A 25,714-nucleotide genomic window follows, 5' to 3' on the forward strand; every position below is an offset into this window, starting at 1 on the left:
TTTTACATATATTATGTTAAATATTATGTTTATATATATTATGTTTATATTATGTTTATAAAGACTTTTCCTTTTCATGAACAAGTAACCTGGGGATGGTGTCACTTAGACACTGTGTAATTATTCTGTTCATCAGACTTTACTTGATGGCTTTAATAGCCATTGATAATCCTTGCCTGAATCAATTAAGGAAGTCATGGTTGCAAACTGGTGATTTTCTGGATCTAGTATTCCTTCTATATTAATTATTTGGCTGTCCATCTTCCCAGTGTTAGATTATTTGAATTCTGGATATCCAGGGAGGTTTATCAGCTGTGTGTGCGTGTGGCATGGGAAGGGTTCTCATCCCGTCCTGTCCAGCCTCACCATGTCCCCTGACTTCATAACTCCTCAGTCTGCCTTTTGATTATGGATGTGATAGAAGTGTTTGTTTCATTTTTATACTTATGGCAAAATTGAAAGATAGAATCACTGCCATTAGGAAATTGATTCTTTCCACTGCAGGCTCAATATGATGGTAGCCGCTACGCTCAGGCACCAGCTACATAAAGAAATCAGTATTGACATTAAGAAGCTGTTTATCATACATCAGCTAAAATTTACAGATGGAGGTAATGTGGGTTTGGGGCCTGATTCAGGGTGCTTCCTTTCTCGTCCCTGAGCGTCAGATTTTACATCTCTGAAGGAGAGACTCTTATAATTGTCCTGTCTTGTCTTAGGGTTATTCTGGGGATCAGATGACATGGTGTGTGGGGAAGTGCTCCATAGGCCCCAGGTCCTGAGAGAGCACTGGTTGGTGCAGGAGGCCTGGCCAGATTGTTGGGAGCTATTAAATGTGTTTCCATCTCCCTGTGTAAGTATTCTTGCCAAAGTGTTCATCTGAATCAGACTGTGAGGAAACAGACAAACCCAGATTAGGAGACATTGTATTAAACAATTGGCCTGGATTCATAAAAAATACTAACGTTGTAAAAGACCAAAAGGAGAGAGTACCCAAAGACACAACAGCTGTCATAGGGAGAAGCAACTGTAAGGATATCACTGAGACAACTCATCAAGTTTGAATGTAGATTTGGTACAAAAGAATATCACATAGAGGTTAAGTTCCTTGGGTATGATAATAGTGTTAAAAAGGACAGTGTTTTGGTGGCGCCTGGGTGGCTCAGTGGGTTAAAGCCTCTGCCTTTGGCTCAGGTCATAATCCCAGGGTCCTGGGATTGATCCCCGCCTCAGGCTCTCTGCTCAGCAGGGATCCTGCTTCCCCTCCCTCCCCCCCACTTGTGATCTCTGTCTGTCAAATAAATAAATAAAATCTTTAAAAAAAAAAAAAAAAAGACAGTGTTTTTGCTCTTAGTTACTTCATGCCGAAATAGAGAGGATAAGGCTATTGAACAATCGACATCTACAGCTTATCATCAAACAGGTCTACAAAAATAAAAATACATATGTATATACACACAGGGCAGTGTGCAAAAGATATTAAGAACCTGTGAGTCTAGAGGAAGAGTATGCAGGTACTTATTGCATTATTTGTTCTGTAATTTTGAATTTTTTAACATAAAGATAGGGAAAGGAATGTACTTTAATAAAATAAAACTGGTTTGAAAACACTTAAGGACCAAAGTGGTCCCTTATATTTCAAGTCATTATTATATTCTGATGGCGGGGGTGGTGGTGGGGAAGCTGGCCAAGGGATTCTCTGAAATAGAAAGGAAAGGGAACCTAATTTAAATTTAAATGTAAAGTAGGGATTTCAGGAGATAAAAATGTTAGGGGGATTAGTATGGTACCCAATACAGCCCATTAAGTGTTCAATAAATGTTCTTGAGTGTGTATGTGTATGGAAGCACACATACATACTCTCTCTCTCCTCACATCTGGTATATTTGAGCCTGCACCATGAGTCTGAGGTTCAGTGAACCCATGTTTCATTGGCACCCACATTTTGACTCTTCCCAAATCCGTGCCAACAGACTGGCCTTTGTCTCATGTACAGCTGTGTAGCATCCAGGAAAAGCCTAATTCCTGTATGGGACTGTTAGAGCTATAAACTGTGGAATGTTCATAATCAAAGAAAAATAGAGAAAAGATTCCTTATTGCAAAAGATCTAATCTTTGCCTCGGTGTGAAGAAAATGATGCCCCTTTCCAAATTTCTCTACGGTCCTGAGCGCAGTGCCCCATGAAGCTGCTCATTCTTCATCTTAGGTAAATACAACACAGCACCATAGAAATGAGGGCAAGGCTGCTGTGTGAGGCCCTAAGTGCATAACTAATCTTGAATTGCTTGATGGAATTGGAAAAAGGAACAAATGGGCATGCCAGCTAGATAAAGCACTGCAACAGAAACAGGAGCATGATGATTCCTGACTCTGCCATGAGGAGATGTGGGCTGATTTTTCCAGGGCAAGGAGTTCTGTTTCTAAGAGCAGTGTGATGAGGCTGGGTTTTTTTGTGTGTGTGTGTTTTTTTCTTTGTGTTGTAAAGAGAGTTACAGGGCAATGTGCAGCTAACTTAGTCTTAGCTTCGTTTTCTTCTCCTTAGTAGTAAAAAAAAAATCTTTTTGGCAGTGGGTGGGTGGGGAGAATACTGGTCTTTCTAGGGCTCTGGGGACTCTTCTCAGATTTGTTTTGTGACCTCGGTCTTTATTCCTAAAAAGTAATTGAGAATGATTTCTTACTCTCTAGTCCGATTTTGGATTAGTAGGAGGGGTAGGAGAACCAGTTTTACCTCCTGAATTCCAGTTCTTTTGGTGTAGTTTGGGAATTTCCAGCATCTCCATTTCTCTACAGGTAAACAAGAGAAGGGCAAGGATGAAACTGCCCATCTCACACTTTAAAAGAGAAGTCATGGGCATATTTGAGCTCTCTGGAAGAACCATCTGAAATATAGTGAGCCCATGATTAAGAAAAGAACAGGATTGAAATTAGTTGTATGCAACGAGGAAGTAGTTTCTTCTTTCATAGGAAGTAAAAATTAATAATTCAGAATTCATGAGTCTTAATTAAGCTGAGAACAACACACTTCATCTTCTCAGACCTCTCTTTCTAAGGCCCCCCCACTCCCACTCTGAATAGTTGCACTTGACCTTTCTTTTTCGTCAATTTCACTTAACAGAAGCTAGTTCTATAAAACTGTGAATTTGCTAGTAGATTGCTATTGCCTAATAGATTCTCAATTCACATGTAGATATCTCAGGGTTTTTTTTTTTTTGTTTTTTTTTTTTTCTCTTAAAACAAAAAGGTCAGAGTGAGGAGGAGGCTTTGAGATCATTGAGTTCTACTTTTTTATCCTATGCATGTGATAAGACCAGAGAGGAAGCTACTGCCTAGCTCAGTGTGCTGGTCTAGTCTAGCGGTCTTTGTCTTGGACCAGCTCCTTCCTGTTCCACCCCGTCACCCCATTAGCCTCCCCTCTTCTGTATTTCCAACCACAACTGACAGCAAGACAGTTCCAGTTCTTTCTGTTGGGTTACAAAGGACTGATGTCTACTCTATGTAATTTTGACGTTCAGGCTATCAAAAGAGAACTGTATGGGAGATTCTTGAGACTGGATCTGTTTAAAAACATAGCAATTGGAGAATATTAATACTGCAATAAGGCGATATGTATCTACCATGTATGTCTGTGTATATCTCCTTACTGCAACATTAGATAGATAATCTTCTTAATAATACATTTTGTTATATGTAACATTTGGTTATATGTAACATTTTGTTATATGTAACAAAATGTATTTCATATATATAACCTATATATATGTTATATATACATACATCACTCTGCTCTGTGCCCCCTTAGGTCCCATACTGATTTCATTTATCACTTCCTTCTTTCTCTGTGCCTTAACATTTGCCTGGTTTTCTCTTAACTCACCACCTTCTGTTACTGACATGGATTTGAACCTTGGATGTAGCATGGAACAAGCTAGGGTAGGCCAGAGGAAACCTCCTCTCTCCCCTCTGAGTTCCATTCTAGTACCCACGGCCCCACTTGGCCTCATGCCCAAGTTAATAGAGGGGAATAGAGAAGCTGTTTGCTGCCCAGCAGGTTACTGAACATCTGTAGGTTTTCAACTCTTGGCATCTGTAAGCAGCAGGGGTTGCAGTGAGCTGGGAGGACCCAGGAAAGCAGATGCCAAAGCCACCTGTATCTTATAGTTTCACACAGTCTTGAGACACAATCTAAACATCTTTTTAAAAGATGTTTAAAAAAAAATTAGGGATGCCTGAGTGGCTCAGTGGGTTGAGCCTCTGCCTTTGGCTCAGGTCATGATCCCAGGGTCCTGGGATCGAGCCCCGCATCGAGCTCTCTGCTCAGCGGGGAGCCTGCTTCCTCCTTTTTCTCTACCTACTTGTGATCTCTGTCAAATAAATAAACAAAATCTTTAAAAAAATATATTTCTTTATTTGACAGAGAAAGTGATCACAAGTAGGCAGAGAGGCAGGCAGAGAGGGAGAGGGGAAAGCAGGCTCCCTGCCGAGCAGAGAGCCTGGCGCAGGGCTACATCCCAGGACCCTAAGATCACGACCTGAGCCGAAGACAGAGGCTTAACCTACTGAGTCACCCAGGTGCTCCTAAACACCTTTTTAAATATGTATAGAGTTGCCAGGTTAAATAATAATTAGCTCATTTTTCATTATAGGTAAAACACAAATGCATTCTCATTGTAGGAAATTCCTACAATACAGATAAAGTGACAAGTCTCCCACCTTTACCTTCCTTCCTTCCTAGAAGTAATGGTTATTAGTCTCTCTTTCTAGATTTTTTTAAATGCACTAAAGCTTATGATGCACCTTGGTATATAAATGTCTTTTCATAAATAGGATCCTACTGTATTATTTCACAACTTTTTTCCCCACTTCTTACATTTTAGACCTCGATGTGTGTGTGTGTGTGTGCGTGTACACATATAATTTCATTTTTTAAAAAACTGCTGCCTAGGATTCTGTTGCATGAACGTTCTGTGGTTTACTTAAGAAATTTTCTACGGAGACTTCTGCTTCGTTTTGTTTTCCACTCTTAACAAACAGTGGGACTCTTGTGATTGTGTGTGTCTTCTATTACGGATTCTTAGTTGTGAAGATACACATTCCTTAAATTAAAAAGAGTCAGAGGAGAGGGCCGATGCCTGATGACTCAAGACTTCGCAGTCGGTCACAATAGGGCACTGTGGCCGGGCTGCCAGCTGTACCAGAGGGACAGGGCTGGTGACATTCATACACAGCTATGCCCTCTTATCTCACAGCTGTGCTCAGTCCAGTAGTTCACTTGACTCAGAGTCAAAACCACCAGAGGCCTTCCCCTGCAGCGACTGCGGAGAAGGAAAGTTCTTTATTGGTTCTCAAGTGGGATGGTGTGACTCTTGGAGGCAGCCAGTGAAATGAACCAGGGATTAGAGCAGGCGGATTCTGATTGGTCAATCTCTCTCCCCCGGGCCGTCTGTCCGGTCCGTGAGGGGCAGCTGGTGCAGGTGCAGTGGTTTCATTTCCTTACTTCAGATGCATTCTCTTTTTTTGCAGTTGGCCGTCCAATCCCTGTGCCTCAGACCCTGCACCCAAGCCCAGAGCAGATTGAGGAGTTGCATCAGACCTATATGGAAGAGCTGAGGAAGCTATTTGAGGCCCACAAAAGGAAATATGGCATCTCGGAGCATGAAACTCTCATTTTTAGATAACTACTCTTAGAAGGCATACAGAGGAGGAGAGAATATCCGATTGGAGGATACATCATTTTAAATAAGGATTTTTTTTTTCTTTCACTCTGGAATCAAGATTACAACTGAAAAGTATTATTTATGGTGACAAATGTTAATGTCTATCCGTGGGAGATAAAAATACAGTGGGTGACTGTAGGAGAAGGAGGCAGAGGACCATAACCCTTTGGGTGATCCTCATTAGGGAACGTGCAAGCATTTCCCGGGTTAAGAAAAGGTTTAGGATTATTCATTATTCGTGTGCTTAAAAAAAAATTAAAAAAATTAGACCCTTTTACCAAAATCACAAGAATTTAAGGTGGTGTATTCATGAAGTATCACAGCTCTTGTTTAGCACAGCTGAAACACTTAGGAGACAGTGTGTCAAGTAATTTTCCATACCTAGCTAGAGGAGATCATTTCTTTCTTTTTTTTTTTTTTTTTCCCCTGCTTGAACGGAGAATTTTTTGGGTGAATAACATTACTTTTCAGAGTTAGATAACTTGATCCTTTAGGTCCTCTCACCCAACACATTTTTATACAATACTGCAGAATTTCTGTGCAGGTTTTGAAACAGGATGAATCTACCATCTGGAAACCCATGTGGATGAGAGCACGTCTCCTCATTTCTCTTCATGCTTAGAAATGCTCATGCTTGTCATTTGCTCAGAAATTCTGAGCAAATGTTCATTTGCTATATGTTCATTTGCTATATAGACAAGAAGGTCTTTTGGGAGACATGCTTTAGAACATTAAAATTCCAAAAGGTTTTCATGATATTAGAAATGGTTTTAATTTCCTTCCCAAATGGCCTCTTTGAGTAAGGCCAGCTATGAAATAAAGTGTCCTCTCTGGTTGTAATGTGTCCAGTTAGAGTTGTCTGGTCCACGGGAGTGAGAACCCTGTTCCTCCTGTTCACTGACCTCTCCCTAGTGCCTGGGTCCCGCACAAGATAAGTGCTTGTTTACTGAATGTATTTATAGATGAACCCACAAACATTTTTGCCTTAAGATGAAGAATTTTTAAAGCTTTATTTACAATAGGACGAACGTATTATAGACAAGAGCTTCTTTCAGAAGGGGAGAATGTGCTGGGTCTGTTTGTCTCAGAATGGTGATTGACAAGTCAGTCAGTCAGTCTTGTCAGTTGCCTTAAGGAAGAAGAATGTCTAGTTTCCAAATGACCTCCACTGCTGCTTGTTGCTTCTCTCGCTGCTGCACTCTAAGTATTTGAGGACACCTTCACTGAGTTCTAACTTAATAGATCTTCAGGCCTCTGACTGTTAAAACGTCAAGCCCTGGGCTAGAGCCTAAACTGTGTTCAGCATCAGACAGACAAAATCATGCTGGGTAATGTCTTGAGGAGGAAAGCATTTCACAGAGGAAAAAGTGAACCTCCCCCATGGTTCCATTTGAGGTGGTTTTGGCCAGCATCACTCGGGCTTCACGCTCGTTGAGCAATCCTGGAGTCCACTGACCCGTGGCCTTCAAATTAGACCAATTTTATAGTCAAAGCAGAGAAGAGGACACAACCTGTTTTCAACAGATGCAGAAAATTGGATTGTAAATCCTTTTTTGGTATTATTCAATACTAGCAAGGCATAAAGGAGCACCATTTATGGAAAATGACACACCCTAGCTGGTTAGGGGTCAGTCTTCGTAAGGCCAATTAACCACCACAACTAAAGACTTTCAAGTTATTTAAAAACCTGTGGGGACTCCTGGGTGGTTCAGTTGGTTAAGCCACTGCCTTCAGCTTGGGTCATGATCCCAGGGTCCTGGGATTGAGTCCCGCATCGGGCTCCTTGCTCGGCAGGGAGCCTGTTTCTCTCTCCGCCTCTGCCTGCCACTCTGCCTGCTTGTGTGCTTTCTCTCTAACGAACAAATAAATAAATAAAATCTTAAAATAATAATAATAATAATAAACCCATGAATTTGGGCCAGGTAAATTAAAAAAAAATTTTTTTTTTAAAAGCATGAATTTCTTTCCTTTAGAGAAGTTTGTTAAGTGCTTATGACCCATAGTGGCGATTTCATGTGCTTTCTTTCATGAAGGTATGATGTTTAATCTCCTACTTGGTGGTGGAGGCCAAGCTGACCGCCACCCCCAGCATTAGCTGGATTATCGAGGAAGCAGTTAAAGCCCACATGTAGTGAAACAGAGACACTAAAAATGAGAAAAGTTTTGCTCTGATGAATTTATCTCGAATTTTGCCATTTCTAAAACCCAGACATCAGCAACTTTAATTTTGGCATCTGTAAAAATCTTATTTTTAGGTACAAATTAGGGATTTTTATCTCTTTTTCTTTCTTTGGGTCTCCAGAGGTCTTAATCCAGCCAGAAGTCCTTTCATAAAGTCAAAGCATAGTAGGAAGTTCCTTTATAGTCCTAGAGATTACAGATGAAGATTTGGACATGAATTTTTGCTATAGCACAAGTGTGGGTCATACATGGTATGTGCTAATCCCTTCCTGTTGTTTTCCAGTAACCCATGATTGCCAGTTGTATCTGTCTTTTTATTTATTTATTTTTTAAAGATTTTATTTATTTGTTTGACAGACAGAGATCACAAGTAGGCAGAGAGGCAAAGAGAGAGGAAGGGAAGCTGGCTCCCCACTGAGCAGACAGCCTGACTAGGGGCTTGATCCCAGGACCCTGGGATCATGACTGAGCCGAAGGCAGAGGCTTTAATCCACTGAGGCACCCAGGTGTCCCTGTATCGGTCTTTTTAAACTAAGTGATAAAATGTCTTTCTGGGGCTGGAAGAGGTACTTCAAATAGAATTTGTATATCTTTTTAAAGCAAAAAAACAACAACAAGGCAACTACTATATAACCAACTGGTTGTGCCAGTTTCTCTGGGATGGCAAATACTGAAGCAGTTTTTTATATTTAAAACCAAGGGGTTTGTCAAATACCTTATATGTCAGTTATTTTACTTAATCCTTCCCAAACACTCACAGCCTAGTGCCTTCACAGCATGTATGGGAAGGCGAAGGTCTAACTCCGTCCACAGTTTGCTCACGAGATGGGTTCCGCGTTGGTGGAATCTGTGTCTGGCTGGGTTGGATCCCACCCCCGACGGAGCGCAGGCCTCTGGTGCTCTCTCAGCGAATGCTTATGGCTCTAACCCAGAAGTCTGATAGACTGTGTCAGTGGAAGTCAAGTTCTAGGGCCAAAAGGGGCTTTGTGTCTGGCATGAGTCCTTCTGCAGATGGAGCAGTTGAACCCCAGCAGCTTAACGTGGCTTGACACCGACTCCATGATCATATTCCTCAGCCCTGATGGAACAGGAGGAGATACGGCTCTTCCATGATTGTTGATGAACCCACCTGTGAATCCTCCCGTAAAACCAAACATGGAGCGCGATTAAAGATACTCCCAAAATGCAAGGGGTTTAACAACCCTGAAGCAAGCTCTGTTTTTTTGGGACCTGGAACGTTTTTCTTTTTTGAGACTGGTCGGCTGCATTGTTGATTTTTCCCTTCTGCAAGAGCTATTTTGGGGATGTGCACTGGGTAACGTCCAAGGTTTTCAGCAACAAGCTAAGCCACTAGAGCCTTGTGTATGGAGTAGCAGGATAAGGCAAGGTGCTTTATGTCCCTGTGAGAGCCGCAGAGGATTTTTACTTCTCAGTCACGTGACCATTATTACAGGTCAGGGCAGTCCCGTTACTCAGCAGTGGAAGCAAATCTTCTGTCACCTTGCTGACAGCCCTAATCCCATTCTGGCTCTAGCATCATTCAGCTGGGTGCTATTTTATTTTATTTTATTTTACAGCTCTTAGATTCTGGTTAAGAATTTTCTTAGGCTCTCTCTTGAGAATAAAGATAAATCTGACCTTGTATTCCCAAGAGCCATGTAATTCTCCTCTCCTCCGTTTCCAGACCCACTTGGAGCCTTTGGTCTTTCTGGTTGGATTCCAACTGTCCAGTGTGGGGTACAGTCATGCAGAGACAACCAGAAAACACAACTGTGCTATTTTTTTCTACCTTCCAGGGGCTTCTATTTCAAATAATCCTTTAGCCTCTGGTCCTCCACTAAGTGCTGGGTGACCTGGACTCCTTCTTAGGAGTGAATGATCTCCAAGGTCCCATTCACTCTGTCTCTGTGGTCTCTGCCTGGCCCTCATTCTCTCATGGTAATAACATCCAGCAGGAGATGGAGATTTATCCGTAGACTTCTTTTTCCTCTGCCATCCTCCCTTGTATTCCTCTGGACACACAGAGGGTTCAAATGACTGTCTCCCTTAGCATATGGAAAACATAAATTGCTATGGAGATTTCTCCAGCATCACAGTGGCCTTTAGGCATGGTGTTCCTAAGAAACAGTTTCGTTCTCTATAAATAAAAACTGGAGACATTTATCGAAGTGGTCTCCTTCTTTATATGGCTCAAAACTGTGAAATAACAGTTTATTTCTTGTTAACATCTTTTTAGGAGATGGTGAATTTTTATATTTTCTGTTTTGGATGTGTTGCCGTGTGCTTTTAAAAAGCTCTTGGTTTCTAAAGTGTTGACCAATAAATGTGTTTTGTGCCAGAGTTGTAACTGTGTGGGCGTGGTGTTTTGGCTGAGTGGGATGGTTTTCCTGCCCATGCCTTGCCAAGGCTGGAGGCGCTCAGACCTGGGGATGGATTCAGGCAAGGGAATTGCGGTGGTGGTGTGGGCATTGCCTGAAGAGCCAGGCCTGGAGATCCTCTCCACGGAGAAAAGACAAAACAAAGCGGGGGCAGGGCTAACCGAAAAGTGCAGACAGATGTGCCAGATGAAAGGAGCAGAGGGCAGGAAGAGGAAACAAGCCGGGGAGGGGCCGCGGTGGAAATAGGAGTGAAACTTGTCAGATACGGAAATGTTCAAAAACTTGTAGAAGAATGGATAGATTCCAAATCAAGTGAATCGCCGCTAGTAGGTTTGGGGTTTCTTTTCGGGTGATGAAAATGTTCTGCAATTGGGTTGTCATGATGGCTGTCCCACACTGCAGATATACCAAAAACTCCCAAACACCCCTCTCCAAATGGGAGGATTTTACGATATGTGAATTACATCTCAATAAAGTGGCTTTGTACACTCGAGTCAGTCATACACTTGGCAAAATAACAGAAGAAGCTAAAAACGCAATTTCTTTTTTTATATGTCAGGAGTGAAATTGCCTCCTTTGGATGCGTTTTGGATGACAAAGTTTACATTTTGATTTTTGAGACTTGTTGGTGTTTCTGGTGTCTGTTATCAAAATAGGGGTTTGCAATACTCTTTTAAGATATTTTATTGGCTAAAGAACATGCTGAGATTGCCTGGGTGGCTCAATTCGTTAAGCGTCTGTTTTCAGCTCAGGTCATGATCTCAGGGTCTTGGGATCGAGTCCTGCACTGGGCTCCACCTATAGTGTGGGAAGTCTGTTTCTCCCTCTGCCATTCCCCCTGCTTGTGTTCTCTCTCTCTCTCTCTCTCTCTCTCTCTCTGAGTCAAATAAATAAATAAAATCTTAAAAAAAAAAAAAAGAACAAAGAAAATGCTGAGTTATTATTGTGTAAAAATACTGTTTGACTTTAATTTTTCCTAGTATTTTATGAATACTGTAGTTAGAATATATAAATAAATATAAATAAACAAAACTGTGGTTAATACTAAGTAAATATTATCCTTTAAAAACCATTAATATTTATTAACCACCTTCAATGTGCCAGATACAGAACTAGGGACTTTAAGTACATTATGACATTTAACTCTTAAAATAGCCCTGTGAGGTCAGTACTATTTTTATCCCATAAGGAATTAGAGTTCAGAGGGGCTAAGAACTTTGCTCAAGATAACCCTCATGGTGGTGGTGGAGTTCAGATGGGATGCCAGGGCCTCTGGCCAGGGCCCTTGCTTTGGACGTAGGGCTCAGGAGCCCTGGGGTATCCACCATCTCTGTCACTAACTCGGGGAAGTGAACTTGACCTATGGAATGAGAAGGTGGAACATGACCACAAAGGTTCTTTATGGGTCCATCTGCTGGTGATTCTGCTCTAAAGCCATCGACATTTCCAAACACTGCTCCCTCTCCCCAACCCCAGCACATATACACACACAGACCTAATAGGCACAGGAGTCCCCACCCCCACCCCCGCCTGCGCTGAGAACAACCCGGAGAACCAGTTGTGAGATGGCAAAGTGTTGTGGCCACCCTCGGAAGGACGGGTAAAATAGTTTCATAAGTGGGCTAATATTTATTGTCAAAGTTAATCATTTAAAATGTTAGCTTAAGAACACCTGCCTAGTTTAAAGTGTTGACTGATTGATTGATTGTAGCTGTGGTTGCATGAAGCATTAGCTGGGGTAAGCTCATTTCTCCAAACTGTCTTTTTTTTTTTTTTAAAGATTTTATTTATTTATTTGACAGAGAGAAATCACAAGTAGATGGAGAGGCAGGCAGAGAGAGAGAGAGAGGGAACAGGCTCCCTGCTGAGCAGAGAGCCCGATGCGGGACTCGATCCCAGGATCCTGAGATCATGACCTGAGCCGAAGGCAGCGGCTTAACCCACTGAGCCACCCAGGCACCCCCAAACTGTCTTTTTAAATTGATTTTATTTTGGGTACCTGGGTGGCTCAGGCGGTTACGTGTCTGCCTTCTACTCAGGTCATAATCCCAGGGTCCTAGGATGAGTCTCACATTGGGCTCCCTGCTCAGCGGGGAGCCTGCCTCCCCCCCCACCCACCCCTCCCACCCTGGCCCAGCTCCTGCACGTGCACTTTCTCTCTCTCTCTCTCAAAAATATATAAAATCTAAAAGCTATCCTTGTTAAAAAATTTTTATTTTCTTTCTCTTGCGTATATGTATGTGTGTATTTCCGAGTACCTCTTAAAAGTTTTCTTCATAAAACAGTTGCCGCATGTTCCAAATTTAAGAAGAAACGTCTTTGGTTTGACCTCTCCTTGCCTGCCTCTTCCAGTTCACCAGCAGCATCTTTAAACACTCTAGATGGAAAGGAAATGTGATCTTCAGTTTGACCTGGCATGACATCTTCTGTGTAATGCTGAAGGAAAGGAATGCGTGATCGCTCTTAGATTGCTTGACTCCATAACAGCAGGATCATATAATTTGTCATTTCAAATTCACTTAACTTTAAAATAACATTGAATCTGTAAATATGGAATGTTAAGTCATAGAGTCATTGATACGTAGATACATCTGCATTGCTGTTATTGAAATAAGAATACCCAAATAAAGGAAAATTTAAATCATGGGGAAGAAAAGAAAATGTGGCTTATTTGGGAGCTAGCTGTGCTTTTAAAGATGCATTCGATTTACATTTTGAATAATATATAGGCGATTGAAATTAGTGTCATTATTACTGCAAATAAATGCAGGAAGTGTAACATAGTGACAGTCCGTGATATTTCTGCTGGAAGCAACACACTATTCCAAACCAGGACCCAAGCCTATCCATGTCTTAAAAGCAGTTGCAGAGGGAGGAATGCCCTTCTCAACCTTCTCAACCAGGGACGTTGACCCACATGCCTCCCCTTTTCTACCTTCTTCTATAATTTTAGCTTTTCCTCTCCACATTGGTTTCTGCTTTTCCCACAATCCAAGAAAAAGAAAAATAAAAGGAAGCAAAGGGAAAAGTTGAATTTCAGGAAGGAACTAAGGAACTCTTACTTTCTAGCAGAGGTAAGGTCAAGGACGGTGGAAGTAGGGAAAAGTTGAACAGGAAGCAAGGTCCCTGCTCAGAGGAGGAAGGACCGCAGGATGGAAGAGAGAGACATCTTTACCATTATACATGTGATGGTCAAAGACCTTTCCCAGTTCGCTCCACGGTGTGCCCTTGTCCCAGAGCATCTTCTTTTCGGTGACAGATGACAGGAACACGTTTGGGACTGACAGCCCAAGAGAGATGTTCTCTCGGAAAAGGTATTCGGCCAAAGGAAGACTATGTCCTCATGTGAGCTCCTTCTTGGTAATGAGAGAGTAGGTCTTGCGTTAGAAGTTCACCCTTTCCTTATCCTTACCAAGACGCCATGATTAGGCTCTTTGCTGATGTCTGATTTCCGTCATGACTCCACCTAAGTAGGCAGCTCGACCGTGGAAGATCGTAGCTGAAAATTATGGGATTCGCGGAAAGCCCTTTCTGCCCCCGTTACTATGCCAAGTTGATGCATGGTATTATAGCTACGTCCAAATCTGAGTACGTCTGTCTGTTTCCACTGTTCCTGTTGAAGGGTTCCGTGAAACACACCGTCAGGATGATTTGGCTACAAAGCTGAGTTTCAGTGTTGAAGATGACAGACTGTATGCAAAGCTGTGTGCCCTGCTGGTCATTTGTGGCCGGAGGAAAACGCTTTTCATAAGGAGCTGTGGAGACTGCACTTTGGAATCGCTCTGAAGCTCTCACCACATCCTTTCGGCCTAACTTCCCTGTGAGGGTTATTTCCTTTTCCACATCTTGATAGGCTTAGACACTGCCCCAGGGTCTTTATTTCAAAGGAGAAATTTCTCTTCCATCCCACCCGGGATTTCTCTTTGCTCTGGGCTCTCGTTTCTGTGAAACAGGAATGCAGAAGCTTTGGTCTGATCCTCTGTCTGGGTATGTAATGTGTTTTCTGCTCATTCACAGAGTTCCATCAGGGATAGTCTCTGCCAGGATTCTTTGGCAAGAATCCACTGAAGAATTGCTTTCAGCTTTGTTTGTGGTTACTAGATTCAGTTGGAATTTCCTGCATCTCCCGGCGATTCAAAGATTCTCATGGAGGGCTGGAGGCTGGGGGCGGCAAGGTGTGTTGTTGCCAGTAAATGCAAGAAGTCTGGGTCCTGTGAGGAAGAAGATGCGCAGGGCCCAGTCATTCTGAACGTCTTCCCAGTCAGCTGGACAATATTTTTTTTAAAGATTTTTTTATTTATTCATTTGCGAGCGAGAGAGAGTGAGAACACCAGCCGGGGGGAAGAGCAGAGGCAGAGGGAGAAGCAGACCTCCCGCTGAGCACGGAGCCCTACGTGGGGCTCCGATCCCAAGACCCCGGATTGTGACCTGAGCTGAAGGCGGATGCTTAATTAACTAAACCACCCAGGTGCCCCTCAGCTGGACGACCGTGATCAAGCACCGACTTGGAGGAAAGAACCAAGCTGCAGGCCCCATGCACTGCCCACTCTGGGACCATACTTAGAAAACTATCTCATTGGAGAGTGAGGAAAATGGGGGTCACAGGAGCAGCTCCAGCCAGGAGTTGTGAAGAGATGGGGGAGCTCCGGAGGGAGCAGGATCCACTGAGGCTTTCAAGATAAAGAAGGCTTAGGTGAGCGCCAAGGGAAAGCTTAGGCAGAGGAGTCAGGATAAGGGTGACCAACTTGTCACAGCTGGCCCCGAACTTTCCTGCCTTTAGCAGTGAAAGCTTCCGTCCTGGGAAGCCCCCTAAGTCTAGGCCAAGTGGGACTCCCCCCAACCCAGGCAGAAAGGCACAGCACCACATGGCCCTGTGTGGCGGGCACAGCTAGCCGCTCTGTCTACCTTTGGGTGGGGTGACAGGGAAGCATTTTTTTTTTTTTCCTATTTAATGTTCCAGAGGGCAGCTTTTAAACTAATTTTTGAAAAACGAATATCCAACTCAGCTCTATAATCATATGATACTCTGAAATGTCTCAGTTTCTGTGAGTTCCATGTGAGCGGCAGTCTCAAGGCTCTGGAAGTTCTCCATATATTTGAGGGAGATTTTTTCATAAATTCTCCTTAAATCACTGTCCTGTGTGAGGGGCCTCGAAACTAATGACAGTGACTGTTCCCTAAGAATCTGGGTCCTGTGGAGAGGGTTGTGGGCATGTGTGAATGTGACTGACTCTTCTGCACTTCAGTTTCTTTCTCTTCAAGGAGAAGTTATGTTCTCCTGTAATGGGTTTCTAAAATATTTTTAATGAAGGGATGCTCAGACCCTGAAACTCAAATCTGAAATGTTAGGAAATGCCCTAATCTTTATATAAACTTTAAGTGTTTATTTTCCGCCCCTACCTTTTACTTGTTAAAAATATACATATAGGGGCGCCCGGGTGGCTCAGTTGGTTAGGTGACTGCCTTTGGCCCAGGTCATGATCCTGGAGTCTTGGGATCGAGTCCCACATCGGGCTCCCTGTTCAGCGGGGAGTCTGCTTCTCCCGCTGACCTCTCTCCTTTCATGCTCTCTCTCTCATTCTCTCTCTCTCAAATAAATAAATAAAATCTTTAAAATATATATATACATATATGTTTAAATCTTATTTATTTTTTTATGCTTTGTTCCTGAAAGTACCATAGATGGAATAATTCTGTTGGAGATTTGAGAATCTTATTCATCACGTGAAATTTAATAAAAATGAGAATTGAATATAAGAACATAACATTTTGAGCATTCACTTACAATAATAAAATTATCTCTCCTACACAAGAAGATCCATTGAGTAGTAGAAACTAGAAATCATGGGGGCGCCTGGGTGGCTCAGTTGGTTAAACGTCTGACTCTTGATCTCAGTTCAGGTCTTGATCTTAGGGTCAGGAGCATGAGCCCCACATTGGGCTCCACAAGGGGCATGGAGCCTGCTTAAAAACAAACAAACAAAAGAAACTAGCGATCACTGATACTTTTATATCTTTGCCACAGTTAAATGAGCATATTTAATCTTGAAATAGTTTTTTTTTAGTGTAAAAAAAACTAGTAGGATTTTAAAAAAATTTTATATACTTATTTGAGAGAGAGAAAGGGAATGAGCAGGGGGAAAGACAGAACCAGAGGGAGAAGCAGACTCACCATGGAACAGGGAGCACGATGAGGGACTCGATCTCAGAATGCAGGGAATCATGACCTGAGCCGAAGGCAGATCCTCAACCAACTGAGCCACCGAGGTTGAAACATAGTTTAAAATTTTGTTTTTAGGGCATGTGGGTGGCTCAGGGTTAAGCCTCTGCCTTCAGCTCAGGTCATGATCTCAGGGTGCTGGGATCCAGTCCCACATTGGGCTCTCTGCTCAGCAGGGAGCCTGCTTCCCCCCTTTCTCTGCCTGCCTCTCTGTTTACGTGTGATCTCTCTCTCTGTCAAATAAATAAAATCTTTAAAGAACAAAACAAAACAAATAAACTCTTTAAAAAAATAAAATAAAATTTGTTTTTATATCTTTCCCACTTCAAGTACCTTGGCAGATTAAACTTAGGCTGAAGTTGAACTCCCCTCAAGTGGAATCCAGAGTTACGTGACCACAATCAAATTCCTAAAGAAACAGAGAGTTTCCCATGAGAAGCATCTGTCTAAATTATTCTTTCCACAGTGACTATGCTTGAGACTAGATTTAGAAAAGCTCTAGATTGCTTCAAATCAATTCCAACTCCAGAGACTCAGGAAAGCATTAGATCTTTGACCGACATAGCCAGTGAAACCGCAGCGAGAAAGGCCAACCTCATGCTTGTTTTATCATGGAGGCAAAAAGTACCACCGCACCTTCAGCCACTACATGTCTGTTTAAGGCAGGAAGATGAAAGGGGTCCTCTCTCTTCTTTGACTTTTTTTAGAATCCTTGCTACCTTTCGCAGAATCCCTCTGGCAAACTCTGCTTGATATCTCATTGGTCAGAAATGGGTCGTGGGGCACACCCAGCTACAAATAAGGCGGGGAAAGTAACAACTGACTTTCCATTCTCTATGGCAGAGCTTAGCAAACTTCCCCAATCAAGACCAGGACGGGAAATATCTTACCCAGTAACTACTCACTCCCTCATTATAGTGCAAAAGTAGCTGGAGATAATTAATGAAAGAACATGGCTGTGTTCCAATAAAACTCTGTTTATGGACATGGAGTTTTGAATTTCATGTAATTTTCATGAAATAGTCTTCTTTTGATCTTTCTTTAACCATTTAAAGCTAAAACCACTCTTAGTTCGGAGGGTATATAAAACCAGCAGGCTGACCTGATTCAGTTTGTGGATCCCAGAGGAGGGTGAGAATGGTTTGGGGGGGTGGCGGGACACCATAATTCTGCCGCAAATAGGCTCTGTACTTTGAATATAAAATACCGGAAAGTGATGACAAGTTCAACCCATGAAACCAACTTTAATTTTCCTGAGGTCGGCAAGCAAATTCTGCTTCCAAATCATGTTGCTTGTCATAAACACATTAAATCTACCAGGTCCCTTTAACTCAGAAAATCTGTACTGCTGATATCCAGGAGATCTTTATATATTTTTACACATTTTCTTTTAAATTGCCCTATAATGACTGCAAAACTAGCTCAGACCTACACAAACAAACTCTAGAATGGAGTGTAGAACTGAAACTCGAAAATTATTGACTCTATAACATAGACATTTGCACAGCTGCTCAAACGTCTGTTTGTATGAGCTTCATGAAAATTCAGAGATAATACTACCTTTGGTACTAGTTAAACAGAAGAGTGGTATCTTAGATATATTGTTCGAATGATTATTCTTTTTGAAACTATTTCTTTTTTTTTTTTTAAGATTTTATTTATTTATTTGACAGACAGAGATCTACAAGTAGGCAGAGAGGCAGGGAGAGAGAGGAGGAAGCAGGCCCCCCGCTGAGCAGAGAGCCCGATGCGGGGCTCGATCCCAGAACCCTGGGATCATGACCCGAGCCGAAGGCAGAGGCTTTAACCACTGAGCCACCCAGGTGCCCCTCTTTTTGAAACTATTTCTAAAATGTTACCTTTTCATCCCCTTAGAAATGTTCTGCATGTTCTCTTTTGAAATTTAGAGTTAATTTTATAATTATGCTATATGTATGTATATGTAAATATAAAAGTATTATTATGTACGTATGTATACATACATAATATAATACAACTAAAGCATAATATATAGCATATATATTACATATAATAGATACATATAATTATGTGCATATAATTATACATATAATACTATATACATATTTATACATAATAGCACTCTCTCCCTCCTAATAAAAGAAATCTGAGTTCCATAGCTAAAGAGTCTAGGGGTTCAGGCATGGATCCAGATGCTCAGATGATATCGTCAGAACTCAGTCCTGCTCCATCTCTCTTCTCCCACTGTGTTGACTTCACTGTCCAACTCCCTTCACCTTCCTGGTGTCAGACAGGCACCAGCAGCTGCCGGCACACATCCTACTAGGTCAGCACTCCCAAAGGAAAAAGAACTGCTCTTTTCCCTAGAATTGGGTCTTACTGAACTGACTTGGATCATGTGTCCAATCCCTGAACACATCCTTGTGGTCAAGAGGTTGGAATATGCTGACTCGCCTGGGCTCTGTGGTTAAGGGCCTCTGCCCTAGAGATGGGGAGATTGTGGAGCCACTGGCTTTCTGAACCACATGGACAGAGAATAAAGGATAAGTGGTTCCCCAAAGGAAATCAGGGTGAATGGATTCCGGGAAGACAAAAATAATTGTCCGGTACGATAACATTCACATTTGACTTTTAACAAAGGAGTCAGGAAGAGAATATGGAGACTCAAAGGAAATAAATGAGAAATGGGAAAACCATGGGAATGTGAGGAAAGTGTTTTATGTAAACCGGGCAGGGTCAGTGGTTCATAATCTTGGCGATGTATCAGAAAAATCAAAGTGGTTAAAAAACAAACAATGAAACAGACTTCTGCACCTTACACCAGACGGGCTGAAGCAGAATCTGGGGAAACGTGGTCTGGGATTCTGTTATCTTTGTAAACCACCCCACATGGAAGATCTGCCTCTTATGCATAGACTTGCTTTGGGAGCTACCAAAGGAGGTTGCATTAGAGCACCGGCTAAGCTACTGTAGCAGGGAGACCGCAAACCACGGAGATGGGAAGAAATTGATTTCTGTCTCACATTATAGTTTGGAGGTGAACAGTCCAGGATGGTGACCATGTTTATTCAAAAGCAAAGTTCCTTCCACTTGTCATGGGCCATCCCCCCTCCGGTGTTGTCCTTGTCTGCACAGTTGAAGCTGGCCACTGCACCTCCACATGCTAGCCCCCCGGGGAGAACAGAATGAGGAGGGTGGAGAAGCCCTGAGTCCTGAAGGCTGAGGCTCCAGAATGCACACGGCATTTCTGCTTTCTTTATATTGGTCTGAACTTAGTCACGTGGCACAGCAAGTGCAAGGGAAGCTGGGAAGTGTAGTCTTTCTCTCACCTAAGATATCAGTATATAGGGGTACCTGGTGTCTCAGTCAGTGAAGCGGCTTCCTTCGGCTCAGGTCAGGATCCCAAGGGTCCAGGGATCCAGTTGCCCATTGGTTTCCCTGCTCTGGGGGAGGTTTGTGTCTCCTTCTCCCACTCCCGGTGCTTGTGTTCTCTCTCACGCTGTCTCTCTGTCAAACAAATAAAATCTTAAAAAAGAAAAAGAGATATCAATATATATATTTTTCTTGTTTCTAAAAACACCCCCCCATCTCTACATCAGTGGCTGGGTGGGTGTGTGCCCAGCTCCCATCGGACACCTACAAATGAAACATCCACAGCTTTCCGTTAAACGTGACAAGTTGAATCGCATTAATCTTGACTTCTTCACGAAACTCCTCTGAAGTGAGAATAAAGGAATAAAAGTGGTGAAAAGCCAAAGAGAACAGGGAGGAGTAAGAGGAGAAAGTGACGTCAACACTATTCTGCAAAATGAAAAACAGATGGACAAGTGGTGAGTGAGTTGGCAGCACAGAAGAAGCAGAAACCGTCTGCCGGAAAGAGTGCGGGAGGGAGAGGGTCCTGTCGGAAGCAAGTGGCTGTGGCCGCAGGATCATCTCAGGAAGGCCGGGCACGGAGGCCACCACGTGTGGTGTCTGAGCAGACTCTCAGGTTCCCTGCCCTAACTCGAGCAGCTTGTGCATACCTGAGCAGAGCACAAGAGTTTTGCTCTTGGAAATTCTAGAGAAGCTCAACTGGCATGCCAGGCTCAAAGAGAGGGATGGAGGTGGTGAGGCGACTCTAAAGCTGGTTGAGTGACAGCCTCCATTTTGAATGGTAATTCCCATCCTTCCCCCTTCCTACACCGTGTTCCTACAATCCTCAGCAGCCAGCTTTCTATCGCCCCAACAGGAGAATGGATGATTCCTCTCTGGGGAAACCCACCAACCGACAGATTCTAATTTGGGGGAGTCTCCATCTGCCACGATCTACTGAGGTCTACCAATGAATAAACTACTTTCACAGAGCCACTGGTCAGTTTTCTGGTGTCAGTAAAGGACATTGAACAATCACCACAGTTTTCAAGAAGGGCTTCAACGGGAGACCGAACAAATGAGGAACGTGAGAGAGAGGGAACCAGGGGAAGGAAACTTCAGAAAATGGTAATTTATACCTTTAGAGAGATGAGACCATTTTGTAACAATAAAACAAGAACAGAATACTATGCCAAGAAGAGTGTGTAGAAAAACAAAGTGACGTAACTATAGAGCGTGACGGGGGCAGGACAAAAATAGGCACAAGAATGTATGAGGGAGCCAGATCCTCACACTGAAGAGAAGAGAGACAACAGAAGAAGTCCCAAGTTAAAAAGTCAAGAAAGAGCAATTTAAGCATGTAATTTAGGGGCGCCTGGGTAGTTCAGTTACTTAAGCGCCCACCTTCAGCTCGGGTCATGATCGCAGAGTTCTGGGATTGAGCCCTCATGGACCCCCCAGTTGTGGGGGGAGTTGCTCAGCGGGGAGACTGCATCTCCCTCTCCCTCTGCACCTCCCACTATCCTGCTCTCTCTCTCTCAAATAAATCTATAAATAAAATCTTTTTAAAATTATAAAAGGCAGGGCACCTGGGTGGCTCCGTGGGTTAAAGCCTCTGCCTTTGGCTCAGGTCATGATCTCGGGGTCCTGGGATCGAGTCCCACATCGGGCTCTCTGCTCCACGGGGAACCTGCTTCCTCCTTTCTCTCTGCCTGCCTCTCTGCCTACTTGTGATCTCTGTCTGTCAAATAAATAAATTAAATTTAAAAAAAAAAAGATATCTGAGCAAACCATTATAGACCAAGCTGCCAAATATCTACAGAGAGTTGGGAGATGTTATAAAAATCATAGATGCTCTGGTTTTTTTTTTTCCATTGTTCATATATTTTAATAATAGGAAGTCACTTTGTTTGGATAATTTTGGGAAATGATGATGTGGTTTTCCTGTTGAGCTATAAGCAGAAATGCTTTGCACAGCATTTCTACTGATCAGCTTCTCAAAACCCTGTCTCGCTCACTGACACCCGCTCACTGCACTGCTCAACGGGTCAGATACTTGCTTCCTCAGTCTTACTCTGAGCTAAGAGTTCCCACGTGTTCCAGTTCTGGTCAATGAAATATATGAGGGTCTTGGTCAGGGACCTCTGGCAAGTGTTTTTCTTCCTGATAAGGAGTTGGTGCATTGAAAGAGAGATTCCACGTGATGCCTTTAGACAAAGGGATGTCATTTTGGAGCTCTTTGTGGCCATCTTGAAACCACAAGGGCAAGGCCAGAGGAATTTCTGAAGGCACTGATCCAAAGCTGGGGCAGCAATAAATGTTAAACCAATACCAACAACAAACTCATGCCTCCTTGTTATGCAAGAATAAAAAAAGCCAAGTTTTCTATTTTGCGCTACAGAATCATTCCTGTTTTCATTATTGGTCCAAATATGTCATCATATTATTTTTATAAATAATATCACTATCTCAGGGTCTGCTATATGATAAGGCACTGCCTTAATTACTATAGGGCAGTGCCCCGATTACTATAGGGCAGTGTCCCCCGTTGTAATTGAGTGAAGGAAAGTAAAATGATGGACTCACATCAGCACGATCATTCTGTGACATTTGTACACTTGTATGAAACTTTAAAACAGCTTTTCAAGAAGTGTGGCTTGACACACAGATATTGCAGTTGTGATGACTTCTGGACTCCCTCAGCCCTCCGGGTAGCTTAGAGGGCCTGGAATGGTAGGCATTTCTAGGGCTGCTGGCGTCCTTGGGGCAGTTGAGAACCCCTTCTTGGCTGCCTTATCGATTTGCCCTCAATGCCCTCTGCAAATATAATCCTTCACTCTGAGTGCCATTGGGTAGAAGGTGCCCGGAAACCATGCTTTAGGATTTACACATTGCGTTTACGTGCACCTGCTCTCTTGGTTTTTGCAGGAACATTGTGGCCTTATTATGAATCTCATCCTTCAAATCCTCAGCCTCAGTAGACACCGAGTGTCTGGATAAGTTAGATATTTGGGGATTAAAAAAAGTCAGACATTGCACCACTCCAAAAAGAACTTTGCCCTATACAACTTGATTTTTAAATTTTAGTCACCCATTCTAGGTTTGGGCCATTTTTGCTTTATCTGTTGATTCCTTGACAAATGGTCAGCAAGCATTTGCTGAGTACCTATTATGTATTTAAAGGCTTAAGGGAAGAACATGTCAACTGAAATCCCCCCCAAAACAGGCCAGAAATAGGCAAAAATGAGAAAAGGGTTAAGCCTATTAGGATGGCCTCTAAGCTCTTCCTACACGGGACCCATCACCCTGGCATGATATCCTGTTGGTTCACATGGGTAAAGGCTGCTTTAAATAGTGATTAAAGTACGGGGGTGTTAAATGGCCAGAAAGACGTAATCCTCCTCCCCAGGTCTTTCAGCATTGGGACCCCCCAAGAGAACATTATTATACAGAAAATAAAGTTTACTTCTTGACTTTAGTCCTAACTTAAAAAAAAAAAAAAAAAATTTACGTAGCGTGTCCCAAGTCACACGGCCATTTGGCGGCAGAGTCAGAATTTGGAGCTGGGTCTTCCCTGACTCTGCGCTGCAGACAGAAGAGGCGTATTTATTACCCCCAGCTCTCCAGTCTTATTTTACACTTCCCTCTGAATCTACTGGACAATAATGAGCTTTGATTGCTCAGAGGGGGTGGTGGGGGGAGGAAGCGAATGGGGTGATGTGATGGAAGAACGCTTTGGCAACCACAGAGCTGGAAGCTGACAGGAGGGTGGTTCGGCCAGCTCCAATCTCTTTATTTGTGGGCCGGGGAGATGTGACGAGACCAGAGAAGCCAGCACGGAAGACAGTGACCACACTGTTCTGTGGGACCGAGGGCCCACGTGCTTCCTCACCATTTGTTTCTTTGGCCTCCTGAACTCCTCTAGATGGCATTGTGCTTGTCCGCTGTGCCAGGTGCTTCTGGCAAGAAAAGGGGGAAGCGTCTGTGGGGGAAAGCTGGGCTCCGTCCAAGCGTGTGCGTTATTTCTACTTGTTTCCTTAACTTCTGAGGCTGTTTGTCTGAGTCCCTCAGGCCTGGGGCCACGGCTGGCCAGACATTTTATTTCTACTGGTGAACCAAGATGGTGGGGCTCCATGAGAGGGGTTCGGGGGACCAGAAGGTCCATCCAGAAGTCCCTTTATACACATGAGAAAAACAAAGCCCTAAAGGGTCCAAGGAATTTCCCCAAATCCCTAAACTAATGAATGACAGAGGCCAGAAGTTGCCCCTCCTGGGGAGCCGCTACGTCCTCGGCCTGTGATTCTGGCCAAGAAACTTGGCATCTCCAAAATGCAACGTTCCTATCTGTAGAGATTAGAAAAGCACGTTTTCTACAGGGATAGGAAACATAGCTGAGGTTATGCATGTAAAGAGAATGCTGGAAATGTTTGCTTTTCATTTATGCTGCTTCTTTCCATTCAGTTCTGGCTCTCCTTACTGTGCTAACCTAACTGTGGGACTCACAATAAAAAGCATCCCATTTGTCAAAAATCATGGAAATTACATACTGAAAGAGTGTGATTTTTATTACACCTAAATTATAACTTACTAAACCTAAGTTGTTTTTTTTTTAAAGGCTTTTATTCATTTCAAACTATCAAGTCTCATTAAAATCCTATAACCCTATCATTTAAAAAAGGCCCTTGCACAGTTACAGGGGCCTTAAAACATGAAGGATAAAGGTATCCAGTTAGAACAGAATTTAAGCACTTTAATCTTACTGTACGTAGGAACCAACTGAGGGCAGTGTGGGTACAGCTGTATATATTTGCCCAAGGATGGGTTAAGTATTCAACAAAACCTAATTCCGGAAACTGCTGATTTTCCATTATAGTTTATTTTATTTATTTATTTATTTATTTAAAGATTTTTATTTATTTATTTGACAGACAGAGATCACAAGTAGGCAGAGAGGCAGGCAGAGAGAGAGGAAGGGAAGCAGGCTCTCTGCTGAGCAGAGAGCTCGATGCGGGGCTCTATCCCAGGACCCTGAGATCATGACCTGAGCCGAAGGCAGAGGCTTTAACCCACTGAGCCACCCAGGCGCCCCTATAGTTTATTTTTTAAATAAACAGAAAACTTGCATTTCAAGTCTTGAACAATTTCCATGAACTTCAGAAGTTCTTCCTCTGAAGCTTTGTGAAGTCGGAATATATTTTTCTGCTTTCCTTTTTCTCAAGCAGACATGACTTCCCTCCTCTGAAACCTCATGATATGTAATAGTGTCACCAAGATCTACCCCACATCATAATTATCTGTGACTCTGTCTTATTTCCTCATCTAGATTTTTAGCTTTCTGAGGTCAGGGCTCTCTCTGAATAATGTTGCCATTCCCCATGGTGCCTAAGATTATGCTTAGTGAATGAATGAAAAAAATCTATCATTGTTAACCGATAAAACAGAATTAAGAAGGGATGCATTGTTTCATTGAGAAGTGAATGAATGGATAAAGACCAACAAACAAAATGGTGTTTCATTATTGTTAACTGGTAGGGGCAGCATTAAGAACAATAAATTGTGTCAGAAGGAACTATAGGTCCTTGACTGAGTAAATAGACAATCTTCCATTAACATATCCATTATTTTTAAGTGAAAGCTCCTGACTAAACCTGGAATTAGGACATCGGGACTGTAATCCCAGCTCTGTGACTAGCAAACTGGGGGAACTTTGCCAAGTTACTTGAGCCTCTGCATATCAGTTTCCTGCTCCATACAATGAAGAGATTGAAGTCAACATTAGGTCATCACTGAAGATCCTTCCAGTTTTAGCGTCCGACAAGTGTGGGGCTCTCTGTGTCTGTCTCAGTGTCTCAGGCACAGTGGACCTTCAGGAAACATCTTTGACTAAATT

General features: G+C 42.8%; 1 protein-coding gene across 2 annotated transcripts in view; it reads left to right on the forward strand.

Moving 5' to 3' along the window:
- MOGAT1 (monoacylglycerol O-acyltransferase 1) overlaps window positions 1-12,909 on the forward strand; it is a 43,551-nt gene extending 30,642 nt beyond the window's left edge. Inside the window, exon 6 of one of the 2 annotated variants that reach the window (XM_059393582.1) lies at window positions 12,560-12,909. In XM_059393582.1, coding sequence (XP_059249565.1) covers window positions 12,560-12,672 — 113 coding nt within the window. In that variant the 3' untranslated portion in view covers window positions 12,673-12,909. Of the gene's footprint in view, window positions 1-5,521; window positions 10,237-12,559 lie in introns of those variants that run through there. The other variant, XM_059393581.1, reaches the window with a different exon arrangement.
- The last annotated feature ends 12,805 nt before the right edge of the window (window positions 12,910-25,714 follow it).

This window comes from Mustela nigripes, chromosome 3 (genome assembly GCF_022355385.1).
Source record: "Mustela nigripes isolate SB6536 chromosome 3, MUSNIG.SB6536, whole genome shotgun sequence".
Lineage (NCBI taxonomy): Eukaryota > Metazoa > Chordata > Mammalia > Carnivora > Mustelidae > Mustela > Mustela nigripes.